Raw genomic sequence first — 21,884 nt, forward strand, 5'->3', positions numbered from 1 at the left:
AATCCAGCAACATGAAACTATGGTGTTGAAGACGCATGTTTAGGTGATAAAAGCATAAATAAATGCAATGACGTGGCTACCATAAAAGTCAGGAGAGTGGCTGCCAATTCTTCCCAAAGAGTTATGATTAGAAAGAGGCCCTGGCAAGCTTCTAGCGAGCTGGTGATGCTCTATTTCATTTTTTTTTTTCTTGTTTCTTTCCTTTTTTGAGACAGGGTCTCCCCCTGTCACCTATGCTGGAGTGCAGTGGCACAATCTCGGCTCACTGTGACCTCTGCTTCCCAAGCAATTCTCCCGCCTCAGCCTCCCACGTAGCTGGGACTACAAGCACATGCCACCAGGCCTGGTTAATTTTTGTATATTTTTTGGAGAGATAGGATTTTGCCCTATCGCCCAGACTGGTCTCAAAATCCTGGGCTCACGTGATCCTCCTGCCTTGGCCTTCCAAAGTGCTGGGATTACAGGCATGAGCCACCGCACCCAGCCAATGTTCTATTTCTTGACCTGAGTACATAATACCAGAGGTTTGCTTTATAGTAACTCACTAAGGTATATATTTTATGTTCTTTTCTGAATGTATGTTATAATAAGAAAAAGGTTTAATAACTAAAAATAAGCAACAATGAAGAGGATCTATATTACTAACATGAAATAATCTCCAAAATATTTTAGTAAGTGAAAATACAAGGGGTATAATGTATAATAGCAATTCTCAAACTTTAGCTGCATCAGACTCATTTGGAGAACTCATTAAAACCCAGATTGTAGGCCAGGCGTGGTGGTTCACACCTATAATCCCAGCACTTTGGGAGGCTGAGGGGGGTGGATCACAAGGTCAGGAGTTCAAGATCAGCCTGGCCAAGATGGTGAAACCCCATCTCTACTAAAAATACAAAAATTAGCCAGGCACAGTGGTGGGTGCCTATAATACCAGCTACTTGGGAGGCTGAGGCAGAGAATCGCTTGAACCCAGGAGGCAGTGGTTGCAGTGAGCTGAGATTGTGCCACTGCACTCCAGCCTGGGCGACAAAGCAAGACTCCACCTCAAAAAAATAAAAATAAAAATAAAACCCAGATTGTTTGCCTATAGTCTCAGCTACTCAAGAAGCTGAGGTGGGAGGATTGCTTGAACCAAGGAGTTCGAGCCAAGCCTGGGCAATGTAGCAAAACTCCCATCTCAAAACACAACCCCGATGACTGGACCCCACCACAGAGTTTCTTCTATTCCAGTAGGTCTGGAGTGGGCCCTGAGAATCTGTATTTTTAACAAGTTCCCGGTTGACTCTTACACTGCTGATCTGGCATCATTCTTTGAGAACTATTAGTGTATAACATGACACGATGTGTTTATAAAATAGGTGTTTCCCTCTAGAAAGCTATGCAACTGTCAGTAGGGCACGGTGGCTCACGCCTGTAATCCCAGCACTTTGGGAGGCTGAGGTAGGTGGATCACAAGGTCAAGAGATTGAGACCATCCTGGGCGACATGGTGAAATCCCGTCTCTACTAAAAATACAAAAATTAGGTGGGCATGGTGGCACATGCCTGTAATCCCAGCTACTCAGGAGGCTGAGGCAGGAGAATCACTTGAACCCAGGAGGCGGAGGTTACAGTGAGCCAAGATCATGCCAGTGCACTTCAGTCTGGGCAACAGAGAGAGACTCTGTCTCAAAAAGAAAGAAAGAAAGTTATGCAGCTGTCTCTGAGGAAGCAGTCAAGGGCACTGTGGGATCTCCTGGGCAACTTGAGGGACCCAGGCACCTTCCAAAGTGAACAGAATTCTGAAACTCAGGGTGCAAACCTGAAAATACAAAGAAACCCAGAAAACAAGTCATCCAGTTTTACTGTGGATTTAGGAACAGGTGAAAAAGAAGGAAATGAAAGGTTATTGGGAAGAGAAGTAGTAAGAAAAATGATTGGCAGAGAAATTACCTTCCTTTTAAAGGAAGGTAATTGGGTAAATGTTGGCATAAGAAGAGACTGAGACTGCCTAATTACCTGAGTCTTCCTTCAGCAGGGGCTGAAAAGGGTTGGTAATTGGCAGATTTGGGGCCTTCCTTAGCTGGAGAGACAGGGATGGTGATCTAAAGTCTCTAATGCATTATCAACATTCCCCTGCCCCACTGCCCCCAAGCCCCAGCCTTTGCAAATATTCTGTAATCCAGAAGCAGAGAGAATGATGCAGGTTGAAGATAGAGAAGAGCGGGGACAGCAGCTGCTGCCTGCCTGGGCTCTGGGAGCTGGTAGGGCACAGGAGAGGCTAGGAGAAGGCAGAATACCTGGGCTCACAGACCAGTTGCAGAGGAAGAATGGATTTCTGAGCATGAGGGATTCTGCAGCAAACTGGGAAATGTGGGGGAAGTAGGAGAAAATCAGGAAGGAAAAGTCAGGTGGCTTGACTAATTCTGTAATATTTTCAACCTAGGCACCACATTCAAAAGCCCCCTGGAAGTCTTTGCAAAGATAGAGGACTGCTATGGCCTGGGCTCCGGGCAGAATCACTTCATCAAGGACAGTCAGTGGGAGCGGCAGGCTGAGATCTTCAATGCTTCCTACAGGAAGTGCCTAGATGGGGAGTGGGAGGAGGAGCCACTCAGGTAAGCCCCTAATCCCGGGGAAGCCGGGAGCCTCCCCAAGCTTCTGCTCTTTTGGCACATACAGGAGTCAACCCAAGGACCTGAATTAATCTGAGATCTAAAAGCTCTTTCTGGGGCGGGGCACAGTGGTTCATACCTGTAATCCCAACACTTTGGGAGACTGAGGCAGAAGGACTACTTGAGCCCCGAAATCTGAGACCAGCCTGGGCCACATGGTGAGAACTTGTCTCTAAAATAAGTAAATATAAAAGCTCTTTCTGGTTTGGGAGAATTTTTAGAGACCATCAGTAGATCTTTTAGAATGTTGTGTGGAGATTGTTAAAATGCAGTCAGAACGAAGGCTGATAAAACGGAGTTAAAAGAAGAAACAGATTATCTATGGAAAAGAGAAAACAGAATTGATTTTTGTTTTATATATGACATCTCTTTTAAAATTTTTTTTCTGGTTATCTAAAAAACACAGAGGCCAGGCACTTTGGCTCACACCTATAATCCCAGCACTTTGGGAGTCTGAGGCAGGTGGATCACCCGAGGTCAGGAGTTCCAGACCAGCCTGGCCAACATGGGGAAACCCTGTCTCTACTAAAAATACAAAATTAGCCAGGCATGGTGGCGGGTGCCTATAATCCCAGCTACTCGGGAGGCTGAGGCAGGAGAATCACTGGATCCCAGAAGACGGAGGCTGCAGTGAGCCAACATTGCCCCACTGCACTCCAGCCTGGGTGACAGAGAGAGACTCCATCTCAAAAAATAATAATAATAAAAATAATGCCACACATCTATAGCCATCTGATCTTTGACAAACCTGACAAAAACAAGCAATGGGGAAAGGATTCTCTATTTATTTTATTATTTATTATTTTTTTTTATTTTTTGAGATGGAGTCTCGCTCTGACAACAGGCTGGAGTGCAGTGGCGCGATCTCGGCTCACCGCAACCTCCGCCTCCCTGTTCAAGTGATTCTTCCACCTCAGCCTCCCGAGTAGCTGGGACTACAGGCACGGGCCACCACACCCAGCTAATTTTGTATTTTTTACTGGAAACGGGGTTTCACCATGTTGGTCAGGATAGTCTCAATCTCTTGATCTCGTGATCTGCCCGCCTCAGCCTCCCAAAGTGCTGGGATTACAGATGTGAGCCACTGTACCCAGCAGATTCCCAATTTAATAAATGGTGTTGGGAAAATTGGCTAGCCATATGCAGAAAGCTGAAATTGGATCCCTTCCTTATACCTTATACAAAAATTAACTCCAGATAATTAAAGATTTAAACATAAGACCTAACATTATAAAAGCTCTAGAAGAACACTTAGGCAATACCATTCAGGACATAGGCATAGGCAAGGACTTCATGACTAAACCACCAAAAGCAATGGCAGCAAAAGCCAAAATAGACAAATGGGATCTAAAGTATTAAAGAGCTTCTGCACAGCAAAAGAAACAATCATTAGAGTGAACTGGCAACCAACAGAATGGGAAAAAGTTTTTGCAAACTACCAATCTGACAAAGAGCTAATATCCAGAATCTACAAAGAACTAAAACAAATTTACAAGAAAAAAACCAACCCCATCAAAAAGTGGGCAAAAGGTATGAACAGACACTTCTCAAAAGAAGACATGTATGCAGCCAACAAACATATGAAAAAAAACTCATCATCACTGGTCATTAGAGAAATGCAAATCAAAACCGCATCGAGATACCATCTCACACCAGTTAAAATGGCAATCATTAAAAAATCAAGAGACAACGGATGCTGGATGTGGAGAAACAGGAATGCTTTTACACTGTTTGTGGGAGTATAAATTAGTTCAACCATTGTGGAAGACAGTGTGGTAATTCCTCAAGGATCTAGAACTACAAATACCATTGACCCAGCAATCCCATTACTGGGTATATACCCAAAGGATTATAAAACATTCAATTATAAAGACACATGCACACATATGTTAATTGTGGCACTGTTTGCAATAGCAAAGACTTAGAACCAACCCAGATGCCCATCAATGATAGACTGGATAATGAAAATGTGGTACATATACACCGTGGAATACTATGCAGTCATAAAAAAGGAAGAGTTTATATCCTTTGCAGGGACATGTATAAAGCTGGAAACCATCATTCTCAGCAAACTGACACAAGAACAGAAAACCAAACACCGAATGTTTTTACTCATAAGTGGGTGTTGAACAATAAGAACATATGGACACAGGAACATCACACACTGGGGCCTGTCGGGGAATAGGAGGGTAGAGGAGAGATAGCAGGGGGTGGGGGGCTAGGAGAGGGATAGCATTAGGAGAAATATCTAATGTAGGTATATCATGGCAGGTGCATACCTGTGTAACAAACCTGCACATTCTGCACATGTACCCCAGAAGTTAAAGTAGAATAATAAAAATAATAAAAATTAAAAGGAGATGAACTTAAAAATAATGATAAATAAATAAATAATAAAAAACACAGAAGATCCTAAAGACAAATGAAGTCACCACTACCAAATTTTTCTCTATTTCCTTCCCGGCTTTCTAAATGTAATATCGCATAGGCATATGATTATAATACAGGACTTTCTAATCTTGGTGAGCAGTTAGGTCTCAGTAGCTCCTAGTCAAAAGATGACTGCCCCCGAGATGAAGTAAAAAAATAATAATAATAAATAAATGAAAAAAAAAGAAGGTCTCCGCAGCTCCATGTTGTGCTGGAGAGGCCCAGTCTTTGAAGTACCAACGAGGGAGCTGGTTTTAGGAGTTAGGTCTCCTCATAGCCACTGTGGATCTTGTGCTCACGTGGGAATTGAAATGCTCACATAGTCACTGTTCTTGTGCTCACGTGGGAAGTGAAATCTCTCATCATGCTGTCAAGGTGACCTTGAATTTTCTTACTTCAGGACACAAATTCCTAAAGCTAATCGCTTACAACAGACCCCTGCTACTGACTGGAACTATAACGAGATTCAGTGGTGAGCTGGGGCTGGCTCCAGTGGCACATGAGATTATAAGGGTTTTGCAAGCCAGTGGTTAAACCACTGTAGTTGTCCATTGTGGGAGCACTCACACTATGAAAATCTGCACTTTACAAACTGGAGCCTTTTTTAAGAGACCCAGTTTATCAGCACCACACTGGTTCTATTGCCCCTGAGATAAGAGAACATTTATGTAGATCACCCAGCTCCGCTCTTCAAGGAGATCTTTCCCACAGCAGAGGTAGCTCTCCAAAGGACAGCTCTCTCTGGTGAGAGCTTGGCACACCACACTGGCCTAGGAGGAACACCCAGCCCCACCCAACCTGCCCTTACCAGCATCCAAGGTCGGTGCATAGGACCAGCACCTAGAATGTGATTTGCTTCACGGCCCTCTGCCCCTGGGAAGGTCCATTCTATCTATTCTGGCTTTAGGACCACGACTCTGCCAGCATCGCTCCTTGCCTGGGAGTCTGCATGGCTCTGACTTGTGTCTCTTTCTTTCCCAGTATGGCCACCTTCTATTTCCTTCTTCCTAGCTGCCTGTTTGCAACGCCCACGGAAGTCAAGGGCCCCTCAGGTAAATGAACATGAAGTGTGTGGTTGTCCTAGCAAGGGATCACCTTGGGGAAAGCCCCCAGCGAGCGGTCCTAGAGGTCCTAGAGACGTTCCCCAGCAAACCTGGCGAGGGGGGAGGGAACGAAGAGGGGAGTTAGGTTGTCAGCCGTAGCCCATCAGCTTCTCTTTGCACCTGTGGCCCCGGAGCACAGGTTCCCTGATCGCAGCGGCTGGCACTGTGGAGGGCACGAGCCCACACCCACCTGGCTGCTTCTGGAGATCAATTTGTCTTGTAGAAGACATTACGTAAAACACTGAGGATGCAAATTTTCTAGATGTGGAAGCAACCAAGGGGCATTATGACTGTCCTCCCTACCAGGAAGGCAGGTGGGTGCCAAGAACAGCCCTCATGGGGCTGCCCAGTCCCCTTCCACTTCAGACGTCAAAGCAGCTTCCTCTTGGGCAAACATCTGTGCAAACCAAAGGCCACCCAGACTTCTTACGTGACACCCATTTTCTCTCTTTTCTCCCCAGGAATGGCCTGTGCCCTTGGTGTACACTGGAGCAGAAGTCACAATTTCCTCCTGTATTCACTAAACCGAACTCTAAAGGATAAAGCTGGTACTCCACTGCTGAGATGGAAGTTGACTAAGCTCAGGGTTCACAGACATGTCCTTCCCCAGCTTAGCTGAGAGCATGTAACTGGCATACATCAAGCATCACTTTAGGGACCAGAGCTAGGCAGGCAATAGGGGGCTTGGTGGGTATAGCGTAACCCCAAGAATCTGTCTCTGAAATGCCATGTTTCTTAAAGACAACAGGTCAATAGGGCTCCTTAAGCAGCTAAGAGAAAAAGAGAATAGGCTTGGATCAGAAGGTCAGTGCTAGTCCCAGCCTAGCTATCTGCAAACCATGTAGTCTCAGGCCAGTCACTTCACACCCCAACTCATTTTTCATGTAAAACATAGAGCTCATTAATTACACCATTGCTGTCTAGTGCATCCATTTGTTGAAAATAGCAAAATCCAGAGAGTTTCTGTATGTGAAAGCTCTTTGAAATTGAAAGGCGCTAAGGAAATACAGGTTGTTTTTATACAAATACAAATACAAATTGATGGAGGTTGCCAGACATGGTGGCTCACGCCTGTAATCCCAGCACTTTGGGAGGCAGAGGCGGGCGGATCTCTTGAGCCCAGGAGTTTGAAACCAGTCTGGGCAACATAGTGAGACCCTGTTTCTACAAAAATACAAAAAAATTAGCTGAGCATGGTGGCATGCACCTGTAGTCCCAACTACTCAGGAGACTGGGGCAGGAGAATTGCTTGAGCCCAGGAGGATGAGGCTGCATTGAGCCAAGATGGCACCACTGCACTCCAGCCTGGGTGACAGAGTGAAACCCTATCTTAAAAAAAAAAGAATTAATGGAAGTAGTTACATGAGCAAGTTTGCTCTGTGATAATTCCTTGAACTGTACACTTCCTATACTTTATATTATACTTCAAAAGTAACGTTTAAAAATTCACAAAGGAGGAATTTCTTTTCTTCCATTCTTTTCCCAGGCAACCTGGCTTCTCGTCTCCTTCTAAGCTGACTGTATGGCCTTAAGCAAGTCACTTCTCTGCCTCAGTCTCCTCATCTATAAAATGGGGATACTAATAGGACCTATTCATAGAACCCTGTGAGAATGCAATGAAATGATGCTCGTGATGTGCCTAACACAGTATCTAGTACCGCAGGCGTCCCCATACTTTTTACACAGGGGGCCAGTTCACTGTCCCTCAGACCGTTGGAGGGCCGCCACATACTGTGCTCCTCTCACTGACCACCAATGAAAGAGGTGCCCCTTCCTGAAGTGCGGCGGGAGGCCGGATAAATGGCCTCAGGGGGGCCACATGCAGCCCGAGGGCTGTAGTTTGGGGACGCCTGACCTAGGGCGTGCTCATTAAATATTAGCTGTAGAGTGTTAATAGTGTGACATTATCTTATCATCCTAGGCAAGGCGAATAACATTTCATAGAGAGGAGGAACATGGCGAGTCCAGACAGGTGTTCCTGGTTCCCATTCCCTGCACAGGCAGGCCAGTCTGAGTCACAGGTTGTACAGGTAGAAGGAATGGGTGGGTACAGGGTCTGGGGGAAGCTGGTGAGTGTTGTCCTTACCCCTAGACCCCGAGGGCGTGTGGCCCTGTGCCGCACCCATTGTAGCCTCTCAGCTCAGCTGCTCCTCCTCCTACCTGGTGCTGGCCTGCGAGGATGGTGTGCTCACACTGTGGGACCTGGCCAAGGGTGAGCCCTCCCTGCCGCTCTACCTAGTACCTGGGTGGGACTCTGGGCAGTGAGGTTGGGAACTGCGGAATTCCCGAAGGCTCTGAGCCTTCTGTTACCTCTGTGTTCTTGATGTTGCCTTGGGGCACTGGTCCTGCTCTCCTCTCATTCATTTATTCAACATTTTTTGGATATAATATGTGCTAATGCTTCCCACTGCCCATGTGTTTATTGAGTGACTTCTGTGAGCCTGGCCCTGTACCAGGCTCTAGAAGTATGACCATTGCCTTCATTATTACACTCCAATGAAGAAATATCTCTGGCACCACACAGGGGATCATGGTGGCCTCACCCCTCCTCCTCCCAGCCCCCAAGCTCTCTAAATAAGCACGTCATCCCTGCTATTCCACCTCCGCCCCAGTCAGCAGGAACTCTACTGTGTTGGAGTTAAGAGACCTATACAGCAGTCAAAACAAGACCAGCAGCTATTCTGGGTGGGTGGTACTGTGGTGGGGCTCTAGGGTCCCGGGTCCAGCTTTGCAGATACAGAACTCAGTGATACTGCTTCCTAAATTGGTCAGCCTCTAGGAAAGCACCTCCCTCTAACAAGACTGTAAAGGGCCATTAATGACTCAGTGGTTTGCCATTTTGCAGATGGAGGTGTATTTTCCTAGGGAGTGGAGATGGGCCACCTTCACCGGGCAGCCCTCCTGGCAGCTGCAGAGCATCCGAGCTAGCACCCTGCTTGTGGGGTAGCTTGTTTTCAGACTGGGGAGCTGACTGTTCTCAGGGAGGCAGGGGTCTGTCAAGCCAGCGAAGTGCTTCCTCACTTGGCTATCACTTTCTGAAGAATGCAGTGGTTATTTCAACTTTGGAGGATATTTTCCCCACACACTAAGATAAACACCACTAAAGACCCTCCTTTGTCTTACTTATCAAACCAACAGCATTATCATAGAAGCAAAGATAGTTCAAGAAAAGAAGAATGATCATGACTTCACAAGCCCTTGACCAAAATAACTTGTTTTCACTTTTTTTGGATATTGAGAAGTTCTTGCTGTTTGGCTACACACACACACACACACACACACACACACACGCGCGCGCGCGCGCACACGCACACGCGTGCACACACACACACACACGCACACGCATGTGAGCCACTTTTCCTTCCCCTGCTCATATGCCTTTGCATCCCACGGTGAGCTGTATGGGCAGGGGAAGGAAAGGTCCCTGGGTGGTAGCTCTCTTCGGCTCCGGTGCTGACTCTGCCCTCCTAAACGCTCTTGGTTCTCCCCCTCCCCAGCTCCTCTCCAGACACAGCGGCATTCCCCTGCAGGGGGCTTTCCTCTCACATTGGGCACTGGCTTTCCTGGGTGCTCTCAGGGGGTTCTCACTGCTCGATTTTGCCTTCACATCCTACAAGTCCCTCACACACTTGCTGGTCCCAGCCCCTGTGCCCACGGCGCCCTCCCCTACCCGCTTTTCATGACTGGCTCATGTGTGATTACTTTCTCCAGGATTCCCTCTTGGGGTCGCTGCTCTTCCTCAGGGATGTTTCTGCCAAAGCATTCACTTCCTAAAGTATTTCTTAGTCCACAAAGGACAGAATATGTATCCTGAAGGTCCAGTGAAATCCCAAATGAAATGTGTGGTGCTGTGCACAGACGCCTCCCTCCATCTGGTGGAGGCCAGCGGGACCCAAGGACCCACCGTCAGTGTGCTTGTTGAGAGGTCAGTAGCCTGAGGGTGGGAGGGGGTAAATAATCTGCCAGACAGATGATTTTAATTGCTATTTGACAGTAAAATCTGACAGCCTGTCTGATGAGAGTCTACCCTTTGTACAGTCATCACTGTCCTGGTGAGCTTCTGAAGATCACCAATGTCAGGTATATGTTACAGTTTTTGGTTTTTTTTTTTTTTTTTGAGATGAAGTCTTGCTCTATCACCTAGGCTGGAGTACAACCTCCGCCTCCCAGGTTCAAATGATTCTCCTGCCTCCCGAGTAGTTAGAACGGTAAGTGCCTGCTACAACGCCTAGCTAATTTTTATATTTTTAGTAGAGAAGGGGTTTCACCATCTTGGCCAGGCTGGTCTTGACCTCTGGACCTCAGGTGATCCACCTGCCTCAACCTCTCAAAGTGCTGAGATTACAGGCATGAGCACCACTCCCGACCAAATGTCACAATTTTTTCTAACAAAACTGTATGAGAGCACAGACGACAGCTGCTATGGTTTGACCGTCCCCTTGAAAACTCATGTTGAAACTGTATCCCCATGGTGGCAGTACTGTGAGGCAGGGGCTTTAGGACATGGCTGGATCATGAATGGATAAACGCACCCATGCATGAACAGATTAATAGGGGAATGGATTAATGGGCATCATGGGGGCAGAAATGATGGCTTTATAAGAAAAGGAAGAGGTGCCTGAGCTAGAACACAAGCACACCCAGTCCCTCACCATGCCACACCCTGTGCAGTCTCAGCACTCTAGACAGTCCCACCAGCAAGAAGGCCCTCACCAGCAGCAGACCCTTGACCTCGGACTTCTCAGCTCCAGAACTGTACAAAATAAATTCCTTTTCTTTATGCATTACCCAGTTTCAGGTATTCTGTTATAAGCAGTAGAAAATTGACTAATATAACATCTTTCCTATCCCATATGGCCAAGAAGAGTCTCATTTCTCCCACAGTAACCTTCCATCAGTTTCCCCAGGGATCTCTCTCTGTCTTTTAAACACTGAAAAATACTGGCTGGGCACAGTGGCTCACACCTGTAATCCCAGCACTCTGGGAGGCTGAGGTAGGCAGATCGGGCTGGTTCGAGAGCAGCTTAACCAACATGGAGAAACCCCATCTCTACTAAAAATACAAAATTAGCCAGGCGTGGTGGCATATGCCTGTAATCTCAGCTACTCGGGAGGCTGACACAGGAGAATCGCTTGAACCGGGAAGCAGAGGTTACGGTGAGCCAAGATCACGCCATTACACTCCAGCCTGGGCAAGAAGAGCAAAACTCCATCTCAAAAAAATAAATAAAATAAATAATAAATAAGCATTTTAAAATACTTAATGCAGGCAAATGAACCTGTATTGTGTGTGTGTGTGTGTGTGTGTGTGTAATGTGTAATAAAGAATAATGAGAGCAACTCCCCTGGACCTGTTGGAAAAAGATAACCTCCATTTCCATTTGGGCTCCCTATGTACCTCTCCCTCATCAGTCATTCTTGCTCCACCCCAAACACCTTATTAATTACCTAATGCTAAATAACAAACTACCCCAAAGCTTAATGGCTTAAGAAAATAGGCATTGTTTAGTCCTTGAGTCTGCAGGTCAGCAATTTGGGCTGAACTCAGTCCATTCTACTGGTCTCACCTAGGCTCTCAAATGTGCCTTCAGGCAGCTTGCAGCGTGCAGCTCTTTAGGGAGTGGGGCTCTAAGATGGCTTGGCTCACACACCTGGCAGTTGGCAGGTTATTGGCCAGGGCACCCCGGTTTTCCTCATGGTCTCTCCTGCAGGCTAGCCCAGGCTTCCTCACATCGTAGTCTAAGGGCGCCCAGCAGCAGGAGAGGGCAGCCCTTGCACACAAATGCTTTTCAAGCTTCTGTTCATGTTACATTTGCTAATGTCCCATTGGGCAAAGCACATCCCGCAGCCCTGCCCACATTCAAGAGGTAGAAAATCAGACTCCAATCTTTTGATGGGAGTCATTACCAAAAACAGCTAATTGCTTTTCAATCTACCACACCATTTTTCTAAATTCATCATTCCTTTGCTTTAAGAATTCACCACATTTAGGCCAGGCATGGTGGCTCATACCTGTAATTCCTGCACTTTGGGAGGCCAAGGCGGGTGGATCACTTGAGCTCAGGAGATCAAGACCAGCCTGGGTAACATGGTGAGACCCCTTCTCTGTGAAAAGAAAAAAAGAATGTATTTAAAAAAAAGAATTAACTAATTTGTATGACTGTATCTCTAAACAGTATATTATTTAGCTTTGCATATTTAGGAAACTTATAAAGGAAAGCATTATCCTCCAACTTTCTTCTTTCACTTTCTTTTTCTTTTTCTTCCTTTCTTCCTTCCTTTCCTTTTCTTTTCTTTCTTGTTTTGTTTTGTTTTTGAGACAGGGTCTCACTCTGGCCCAGGCTGGTCTTGAACTCCTGGGCTCAAGCAATCCTCCTGCCTTGGCCCCCAAAGTGCTGGGACAGCAGGTGTGAGCCACTGCACCCAGCCTCCAACTTGTTTTTCAGTGGTATTTCTTCTGTATCTGGCTTTGCACCATTGTTCACAAGAGCCATACATGTTGATGCATGTAGCTCCAGTTCTTTGGTTTTCATTACTGTATTATATTTCATTGTATCATATACCACAAGATGTAAGCATCCTCCTACTGATAGGTATTTGGATGATTCCTAATTTGTTGCTGCTGTGAACAGCCTCCTCACATATGTCTTGGTTTCTCTGAATTTCCCCAGGGTACATGCCTAGAAGAGAATATCAACACTTTTAAATTCTTGAGACTGTGTGTGTGTTTTCTGTCTCGTAGGCCTGTGAAGCACCTGGAAAAAACCATCTGTGCAGTGGCCCCAGTCCCAGCCTTACCTGGCATGGTATGTTCCCCATGCCTCTCATTTCTCTTCCGTGAATGTGTTCATCTATCGTTTAGAAAATGCTTACTGAAGGCCTGTTATGTGCTAGGCACTGGACTCCCTTTCGGGTTTACAAATAGAAAGTCCCTGCCTTCACGGAGCACACAGCTCATTTGGGAAGACAGACAAGTTGCCAGGCAGCTGCCCTAGAACATGAGAAAGGCTGTGATAGTAACTTTTTAATGGAAGCACGGAAGAGAGGGGCCACCTAACTCAGCCCACAGAAGTTGGTGGCAGGGGAAGACAGTTTGTCTTCTGGAGGAGGTGACAGCTGAGCTGAGCCAGAGGCATTGAGGAGGCAGCACCATGAAGTTCCGGTGCGGCAACAGGAGATTGCTGAGGGAGGCGGGGAGAGAGGGGCTGGGCCGCGGGTAAGAAGACACCCGGGCCAGACCGTGGAAGGTCCTGTACCCTGGGCAGAAGGGTATAGATGTGCCCCTATGTGGGGTGGGTCTCAAAACAGAGAGGTCGGAGGAGGGGAGCAACATGTTTAGAGACGGGATGGACAGTTCGCAGATGAACTCCACATGCTGGGCCACCTGAGGCTGCTGCCCAACGAGAGGGCGCATGCGCGGTTGGTCCTCACCTGCAGAGCTGATTTCCCGTGGTTGATCCTCACCTGCAGAGCGGATTCCCCGGTCCTTGGTCCTTACAGGGCCCACTGAGGGAAATGCAGGCCTGGAGAGAAAGTCTGTGATTCCTGGTGTGGCCCTGCAGAGGGCGAGGGGCCTACAGGACCCCCAGGGGAGGCTCCAAAAGAGCCCAGGGCTGCAAAGGTAGATTCCATGTTGACCAGCCAGGTAGAGTGAGTGAGTGGTGGCTGAAGTGCGGCGGAGGGGGTGGGGGCGGGGAGAGCAGGTTCCCCTAGTTAAAGAGAAGCAGTGAATAGGGAATAGGGAGGAGGTTCCCATGAGCACTACCATCACTTACAGGACCTGGAAAAGCAGTTCCCAAAGTGACTGAGAGGGGCCCCAGGGAAAACCGCCTGGGGACAGTTCTGCAAGCTCAGAGAGGAGAGTTTGAAGGAACTGAGAGTGGTGTCCTGTGCTGCAGAAAAACCAAGAACACGGTGGAGACAGGGGGCGGGAGACAGAGAGCGGGAGGTGGGGGAGTGGACAGGGTGTGGAAAGACCCTTGTGTGGGGCAGGGGAAGTGGCGCAGCAGCTGGAGGAGGATGTCAGGTCAAAGCGGGTGAGTCCTTTCTAAGGATGGGGTGAGTTTAGTATGTTCATTACAGAGAGGAAAGAGCCCAGGCAGGAGGGAGTCCCCAGGTCAGATCCCAGGCCAGGAGAGGCTGCTAGATGAGCAGGGTCACGAGGCAGTGGGAGGGAAAGGCGGGAGCACAGGTGAAAAACGGAATCTTGGCCAAAAAGAGGGTGAGCTCTTCAGCAGAAACGCAAAGAACTTGGAAGAGACACCAGGGAAAGGGGAGGGATGGGTAACCATGGAGCAGATGACATGTGGAGGAGGGCCTGCTGGCTGAGGGGGACCCCGAGGAGTCGGCACAGGTGTGTGCAGTCCCCAGCAGCCCTGAATGAATCTGGAGGCAGGGACCCAAGATGGTTTTTGGGTTTTTTTTAATTATTTATTTATTTATTTATTTATTGTTATAGACGGGGTTCCACCATGTTGGTCAGGTTGGTCTTGAACTCCCGACCTTAGGTGATCCGCCTGCCTTGGCCTCCAAAGTGCTTGGAATACAGGCGTGAGCCACCACGCCTGGCCTGACCCAAGATGTTTTATGTCCAGCTGCTTCTCTAGTGCCTCACTGGGGTGACCGCTACACTCCACCTTCCTGAGAAGGTCAGAGTCCAGTAGAAGCCCCTGCTCACCACTGTCTCTTTGCTTCCCAGGTGCTCATCTTTTCCAAGAATGGCTCTGTGTGCCTTATGGATGTGGCTAAGCCTGAAACCATCTGTGCCTTTGCCCCCCCGAGAGCCTTTCCTCCGGAGGCCCCCTGGGAGCCAGTGTTCGTGGTGTCTCGACACCATCCATGTTTCCTGCTCCGAGGTACAGAAAGGGACAAGGGCTGATGCCCACTGACCATTTCCCCTACTTTCTTAGTTCTTCACAAACAGAGGGAGCCCCTCCGATCACCTCCTCGTTCTGTGTCCCCCTCCACCATAGGCCAAAGAGGGTACCAAGTTCAGTCCTCACAGGGCACGTCGATGAAATGCCAGCAGGGTCTTCTCTCTGAAGTCACCGCTCAACCAACATGACCCAGCTTTATGAGCAGAGAGCAGCCCACATACTCATGCAGACCACAGAGCCCACAGAGAGAGCGGCTCTCACACAGAGCACGTGTTCTTGTTTCATCACAGGAGACTATTCACAAGACACTGAGTCCACCGACGACGCTGAGATCCAGTATTCTGTTTTCTATTTTAATTTTGAGGCCTGCCGATTCCTGGAAAATCTCTCAAAAAACTGCACCATTCCTCAAAGGGACTTGGGTGACATGGCCTTCCCCCAGGCACTGACATTGGAGAAAAGATGTGAGCATTTCCTCCAGAACAGGTAAAGAGCTCTGTGTCTGCACCCCCTCCCACATCTGGGGTTTTCTCTGGATTGAGGGATAGTGGAGTTTGTTTTATGGTAAATCCTTTCATCCTTGAAATTTCCCCTAAGTGAAGGGTTCTACTGTATGATAGCCCATGAGCTGCACTCCACCTCACATGTAGACTGGTAGAAAAGGGGTAATTAATTCAAGCTGGTAGAAAAGAAGGGCTTCCAGTTGGTGTTTTCTTGTTGTCATCTTTTTAACTCTGTCAATTCCCTCTTAAACGTATGTTTAGGCCAGGCATGGTGGCTCATGCTGTAAGCCCAGCAATCTGTGAGGCTGAGGCAGGCAGACTGCTTGAGCTCAGGAGTTCGAGACCAGCCTGGCCAACATGGTGAAATCCCATCTCTACAAAAAATACACAAAATTAGCTGGGCATGGTAGCACATGGCTTTGGTCCTACCTAATCTGGAGGCTGAGCCGGGAGAATCGCTTGAACCTGGGAGGCAGAGGCTGCAATTGCAGTGAGCCAAGACTGTGCCCTTGTACTCCAGCCTGGGTGATAGAGCCAGACCCTGCCTTGAAAAAAAAAAAAAAAAAGTATGTTTGGATTATTAGACACAATCATTAAGATGGGATTGGCAAACTATGACCTGTAGGCCACATCCAGCCTACTGTCTGGTTTTATAAATAAAGTTGTATTTGAACCCAGCCATGCCTATTTCTATATGTATTATCTGTGGCTGCTGTGTGCCACAGAAGTATTGAAGGCTGTGAAGGAGACAGCATGACATATAAAGTCTAAATTATTTACATTCTGGGCCTTCACAGAAAATGTTTGCCAACCCGTGATCTAACACCCCATCTTTTATCCGTCATTCAGATAAGCGGTTATGGTGCGCTTCTCCTCTTCCCCTTTGCGCTCTCCCTAATCCTGCAGGCACCATTCGCTTGCCCTCCTTTCTGCTATCAAAGCGTAAGGAACAGTATTCACGCCATTCTGGAGAAATAGGTGTCTCTTCTAATTCATCTCACAACACATTTCTGGGGATTTGCAAATCCTTACTGATGATTCCTGTTGTGATCTGACCACACATTTTGGATAGATTGAGGTCATCAGTGGAGCCCTGGGTCCTCGTCCCGGGCCTGCCACTATAGAAATAGGTGGTGCTGAAGCCGGGCGCGGTGGCTCAAGCCTGTAATCCCAGCACTTTGGGAGGCCGAGGCGGGTGGATCACGAGGTCAAGAGATCGAGACCATCCTGGTCAACATGGTGAAACCCCATCTCTACTAAAAATACAAAAAATTAGCGGGGCATGGTGGCGCGTGCCTGTAATCCCAGCAACTCAGGAGGCTGAGGCAGGAGAATTGCCTGAACCCAAGAGGCGGAGGTTGCGGTGAGCCGAGATGGCGCCATTGCACTCCAGCCTGGGTAACAACAGCGAAACTCCGTCTCAAAAAAGAAAGAAAGAAAGAAAGAAAGAAATAGGTGGTGCTGGCAGGCCCCTTTCCTCCCAGGGCCCTGAAGTCCCTATGTATGTAATGTGACCTCTGAGATCTGTGATCTCTCCAATCACCATAATGTCCCTTCACGACTGTTTCCCCCTTTCTCTATTTAGACTCTTTCCTCAGGGAGGACTGAAGTAGAATGGTTAAGATATGCAGGTCTAGCGCCAAAACACAACCACTTACAATGAGACCTTGGGAGAGTTACTTTGCCTCTCAGAGGTTGTTTTTTCATTCAGTTATAAAACACATATTGTGCACCTGTGATGTGCCAGGCTGTGTTCTGGCCATTTTAATGATGCCTGAATTTTAGGGCTTGAGTATTAAGTGGGATGACACATGGAAAGTACCAGGCACAGGGTGGTTGCTCAGTAAATGGCGGGTATGACCATGATGATGGTTCCCTACTAATCCAAGTTCATGCCTGGGAAAACTCAACATCACCACTAGGTGACACCATAGCGCCTCTCCACCTTCCTGTTCATCAAGTCGTTCCTTTGCGGCAGGGGTGGCTGGGAGGCTCTCAGCGCCTCCTGGAGGGAAATGTCCCTATTCCTCAGGAGAGGAGTATCATCGTGAATCTTGCGGGAGGGAGACAATGAAGAAGGGGATGGTTGACACTGGCCCCCACTAAAGGTTTACCAAGAAGGTTTAGCTGCTCTTCACTGGGGAGGGTTCCTATTCTAACCCCTGATGACCTGCTCTTAAGAGATGCAGCTGTGCTGGTGGTGATGGCTCACACCTGTAATCCCAGCACTTTGGGAGGCAGAGGTGGGAAGACTGCTTGAGTCTGAGAGTTCAAGCCCAGCCTGGGGAACATACAAGACCCCCATCTCTATGTTTTGTTAATTTTTTTTTTATTAAAACAATTTTTAAAAAGAGAGATGCACCTGAAGAATTTACAGGGACATGACATAATGTTCCTACAACTTACTTTCAAGTGGTCCAGAAAATTATTGATAAAGAGAGGGAGATAAAACGTTCACAACTGGCGAATCTAGGTAAAGTTTCATTGTATTACTTGCAACTTTTCTATAAGTTTGAAATTTTTCTAAATAAAAAGATGGAGAGAGGTTATAACATTATTTATGGTATAATCCTGATTCTGAATGAAAGAGAGAGAAGCCTGGGAATGTATACTCCGGCAGGTCGTAGAAGTATGTGTGGTGTTTTTAATTTGTGTTTTCCCTGTTTGCAACTTTTCAAAAAAAAAAAAAAAAGTACTGTTTTGGCAAATAGATTAAAAAGAATGGTGAAGAAATTAGTGAAGAGCATGAGGTTTGGTCTAGTCCGTAATGAGCAGTTCTCCTGCGAAGGGGGTCTTGGCTTGGAGCTTTCTGATGCCCACCTAGAGCCTCTGAGACCCCCTTGCTGAATGAGCTTGTTTCCATTTCTCTCGATTCTTGTCTAACCGCCTCCTCTTACTGGCCTAAAAGCGTCAGCCTTGCCAGTTACCCAGGCCAACAGGCCGCCCTACTTGTGGGAAATGACCAAGAGCCAGCGGCTCCAGCTCTGGGCGGCTCATCTTCCACCTGACCACAGGCTAACTGTTGACACTTCTCACCCTCAACCAAAGGCACCTAGTCCACAGACACCTCCTGAACCCATGAAAGTCTCCTCAAGTGTAGAACTACTACATCAACAAGAGTAATTTCCCAGTGCAAAAAAGTATATTCATTATTTCCAAGTTGTTATATATTCACTTGTAGAAAACTGGAAAACAGGCCGGGTGTGGTGGCTCACGCCTGTAATCCAAGCACTTTGGAGGCCAAGGCGGGTGGATCACGCGAGGTCAGGAGTTCAAGACCAGACTGACCAACATGGTGAAACCCCATCTTTATTTTAAAAATTCGGAAAACAGTGAAGTACAAAAAAGAAAATGTAAATAACCCATCATGCCACACTCGAAATCACCTTCATGGCCGCTACTGTGCCAGCGCCTCTCCCCTCAGCGTCATCCCTTGGCATTTACCCCAACTGAGATGGTGTTTCATGGTCCCTTTTTTATCTGGATTTATGTACTCCAGAATATAACTTAATGACTTTTTTTTTTTTGACGGAGTTTCACTCTTGTTACCCAGGCTGGAGTGCAATGGCACAAACTCAGGTCACTGCAACCTCCGCCTCCCAGGTTCAAGCAATTCTCCTACCTCAACCACCCAAGTAGCTGGTATTTCAGGCATGTGCTACCACGCCCAGCTGATTTTTTGTATTTTTAGTAGAGATGGGATTTAACCATGATGGCCAGGCTAGTCTCTAACTCCTCCGATGATCTGCCCATCTTGGCCTCCCAAAGTGCTGGGATTACAGGTGTGAGCCACCATGCCCAGCCCTTAATGACTGTTTAATTTTGAGAAAAATATCTTTATAAATATGTTTTTTCTAGCCCATGTACTATTCTGTGGAAAGGATGTCTCTAGCATGTCTCACTCCTCTGCAGTTGGAACTGTTGGGTGAAGGAGAAGGCCATCCTTTCTCCCCTGATGTCCCCCAGTCTCCGGAACACCAGAGGCCCATCTTGGCCCCCCAACAGGGAATGGAAGGGACTCTCCCCCTTCCCAGCTGTCTCTCTCCTTGTCAACATAGCTTAGGTCCTGGGTTCCAGCCCCAGCTCCTCTTCAGAAAGGTCCCCAGCAGCGGGGTGTAGTGCAGAGGATGGCCTGAGAATCCCTCTGCAGGAAGAGAGCTAGAGGCAGCAGGGCTTGAACCTGTGAGGTGGAGGCTGCAGTGAGCTGAATTTGTCCCATTGCACTCCAGCCTGGGTAACAAGAGTGAAACTACGTCAAAAAAAAAAAGTCATTAAGTTATATTCTGGAGCATGGTGGGCTGGGTTGTCCAGGAGCAGGGCCTGGGGCTCTGGGGAACAGAAAGGTAGGAGGAGCGCTCCCCAGGGAGGGAACACCGTGTGTGTCGTGAGGGGCAGCCCCAGTTCTTGCTTCCTTGAATCAGACTCAAAGGCACATTTACTTGGAATGGATTACAGGATCTGAGTCATATGCCTTGGGGCCACCATTTTCTGATCTGGGTCCCAGAGATCTGTTGGGAAACACCAATTTAAAGAAGGCTTTTCCTGTTCTACTTGTGATATCTGGGGTTTTCCCCAAAAGTACTCCCCTGTTCCCTAACATTGTTTTTTTCTTTTTTTTTCTTCTTTTTTGAGACAGCTCTCACTCTGTCCCCCCAGGCTGGAGTGCAGTGGCACTATCATGGCTCTCTGTAGCTTTGACCTCCATGGGCTCAGGTGATCCTCCTGCCTCAGCCTCCCAAGTATCTGGGACCACAGGCCTGAGCCACCACACCTGGCTAATTTTAGCATTTTTTATAGAGACAGGGTCTCACTATGTCACCCAGGCTGGTCTTGAGTTCTGGAGCTGAAGCAATCCACCCACCGAAGCCTCCCAAAGTGCTGGCGTGAGCCACCTTACCTGGCTCTCCCCAACATCTTATGATGAAAATTTTCAAACACCCAGAAGCTCTGAAAAAACTTTGAGTGGATACCAGTATACCTACATCCTAGATTCTGTCATTAACATTCAGCTCTCCTGGTCTAATCATTACATATCCATATATGCCCTAATTATTTTAAGCCTCTTTTTATTTTTTCTGTTTACTCCTTGTGTCTGTAATAGTTTGGCCACTGGCCCTGTCCATGTGGCAATAGACTGCTTCAGACGTTCAATGGTCTGTCCAAATTGTTTTCACAAAACCAGCGCTGGGATTTTGTAAACAGCCAGTGTGAAATGGAGCCTGCCTTCAGGGCTTCCAGAGAAAGCCAGTTAGCACCAAATGTGCCACCCCCACCCCCTGGGGGCCTGCTTCTGCTCCTTCCAACCCAGGCCTCAGGGGCACCACGTCCATCTGGCTTGACTTCCTGTCGGGTTCAGAGTCCAGCTTCTCTGGCTGGGTCACTTTTGATCACAAGAGGGAATTTTCAGGGTACCAGGAAACAGAAACAAAGCTGTTTTCCCATATTCCCTGTGAATAGCAGACCAAGCACGATTCAGGTTCTACGAGTCCCCCAGCTGACCCAGCAGTCCAAGATCCACTTAGAACACGGCTCCCTTGGCGAGCGGAGGGGAGTGGGGGAGCCCTGTGTAGACAGTGGGTAACATTTTCCTCAAGGCTGGCGGAGGAGGGTGGGGAATGATATTCTGACCCCTTTGTTACTATCCTTGGGGCTAAAATTATGGGCCTATCTTCATTTTCCTTTGCCTTTCTTGAGAAACAAAGGGATGAATCTCTCCCAAAATTTTGTGTAGTTTCATAGACCCCAGGTGTGCAGCCTGAGGTCACCCTCAGTCTCCTGCTACCTCCCACCCTGGCTGCGAAGGCCAAAGCAGCCATCTATAGCTCAGGACTGTTTTAACTGGGAAACTGAGGAAGCTGAGCATCTGTCATGTATGTTGCAAATTTCTGTCTCTTCTGTGACTTGCTCTGGCTCTTCTTCCTAGAGATTGCTCATTTTCTTTGGATTTTAAGAGTTCTTTGTTAAGACATTGCAAATCATTTTTCCTGGTTTGTCTTTGGATTGGAGGTGATTTGATTGATTAGCCACACAGAAGTTTTAAGTGTCATGTGCCTGGAATCCTGTCTCATCATTAGGCTTCACTGAGGAGTGGTTGTAAACAGCCTCAAACTCAGGGTGTGACCTCTGGGATTTGGCGGCCTGGGCAGGAGGAGGGTGAAGATGGTTAAGAAGGGAGGCAGGGGCAGGGGGGAGCCTGACTCTGGCGCCCTCTAGCTGTGTGACTGGGTCAAACCTCAATGACCTTTTTAAAACTGGTAATGCTACTATCTCCTCACAGGACATGTGCCTGGCGCACTCAGTAAAGGTTAGCCATCCATAT

At 47.7% G+C, this 21,884-nt stretch overlaps 1 protein-coding gene across 1 annotated transcript in view; it reads left to right on the forward strand.

The window, feature by feature from the left end:
- WDR93 (WD repeat domain 93) overlaps window positions 1-21,884 on the forward strand; it is a 52,573-nt gene that overhangs the window by 26,937 nt on the left and 3,752 nt on the right. The window contains exons 9-16 of the mRNA XM_003921755.3: window positions 2,425-2,596; window positions 6,065-6,135; window positions 6,648-6,734; window positions 8,279-8,398; window positions 9,898-10,111; window positions 12,929-12,992; window positions 14,885-15,041; window positions 15,353-15,548. Coding sequence (XP_003921804.1) covers window positions 2,425-2,596; window positions 6,065-6,135; window positions 6,648-6,734; window positions 8,279-8,398; window positions 9,898-10,111; window positions 12,929-12,992; window positions 14,885-15,041; window positions 15,353-15,548 — 1,081 coding nt within the window. The remainder of the gene's footprint in view (window positions 1-2,424; window positions 2,597-6,064; window positions 6,136-6,647; window positions 6,735-8,278; window positions 8,399-9,897; window positions 10,112-12,928; window positions 12,993-14,884; window positions 15,042-15,352; window positions 15,549-21,884) is intronic.

This window comes from Saimiri boliviensis, chromosome 5, assembly GCF_048565385.1.
Source record: "Saimiri boliviensis isolate mSaiBol1 chromosome 5, mSaiBol1.pri, whole genome shotgun sequence".
Lineage (NCBI taxonomy): Eukaryota > Metazoa > Chordata > Mammalia > Primates > Cebidae > Saimiri > Saimiri boliviensis.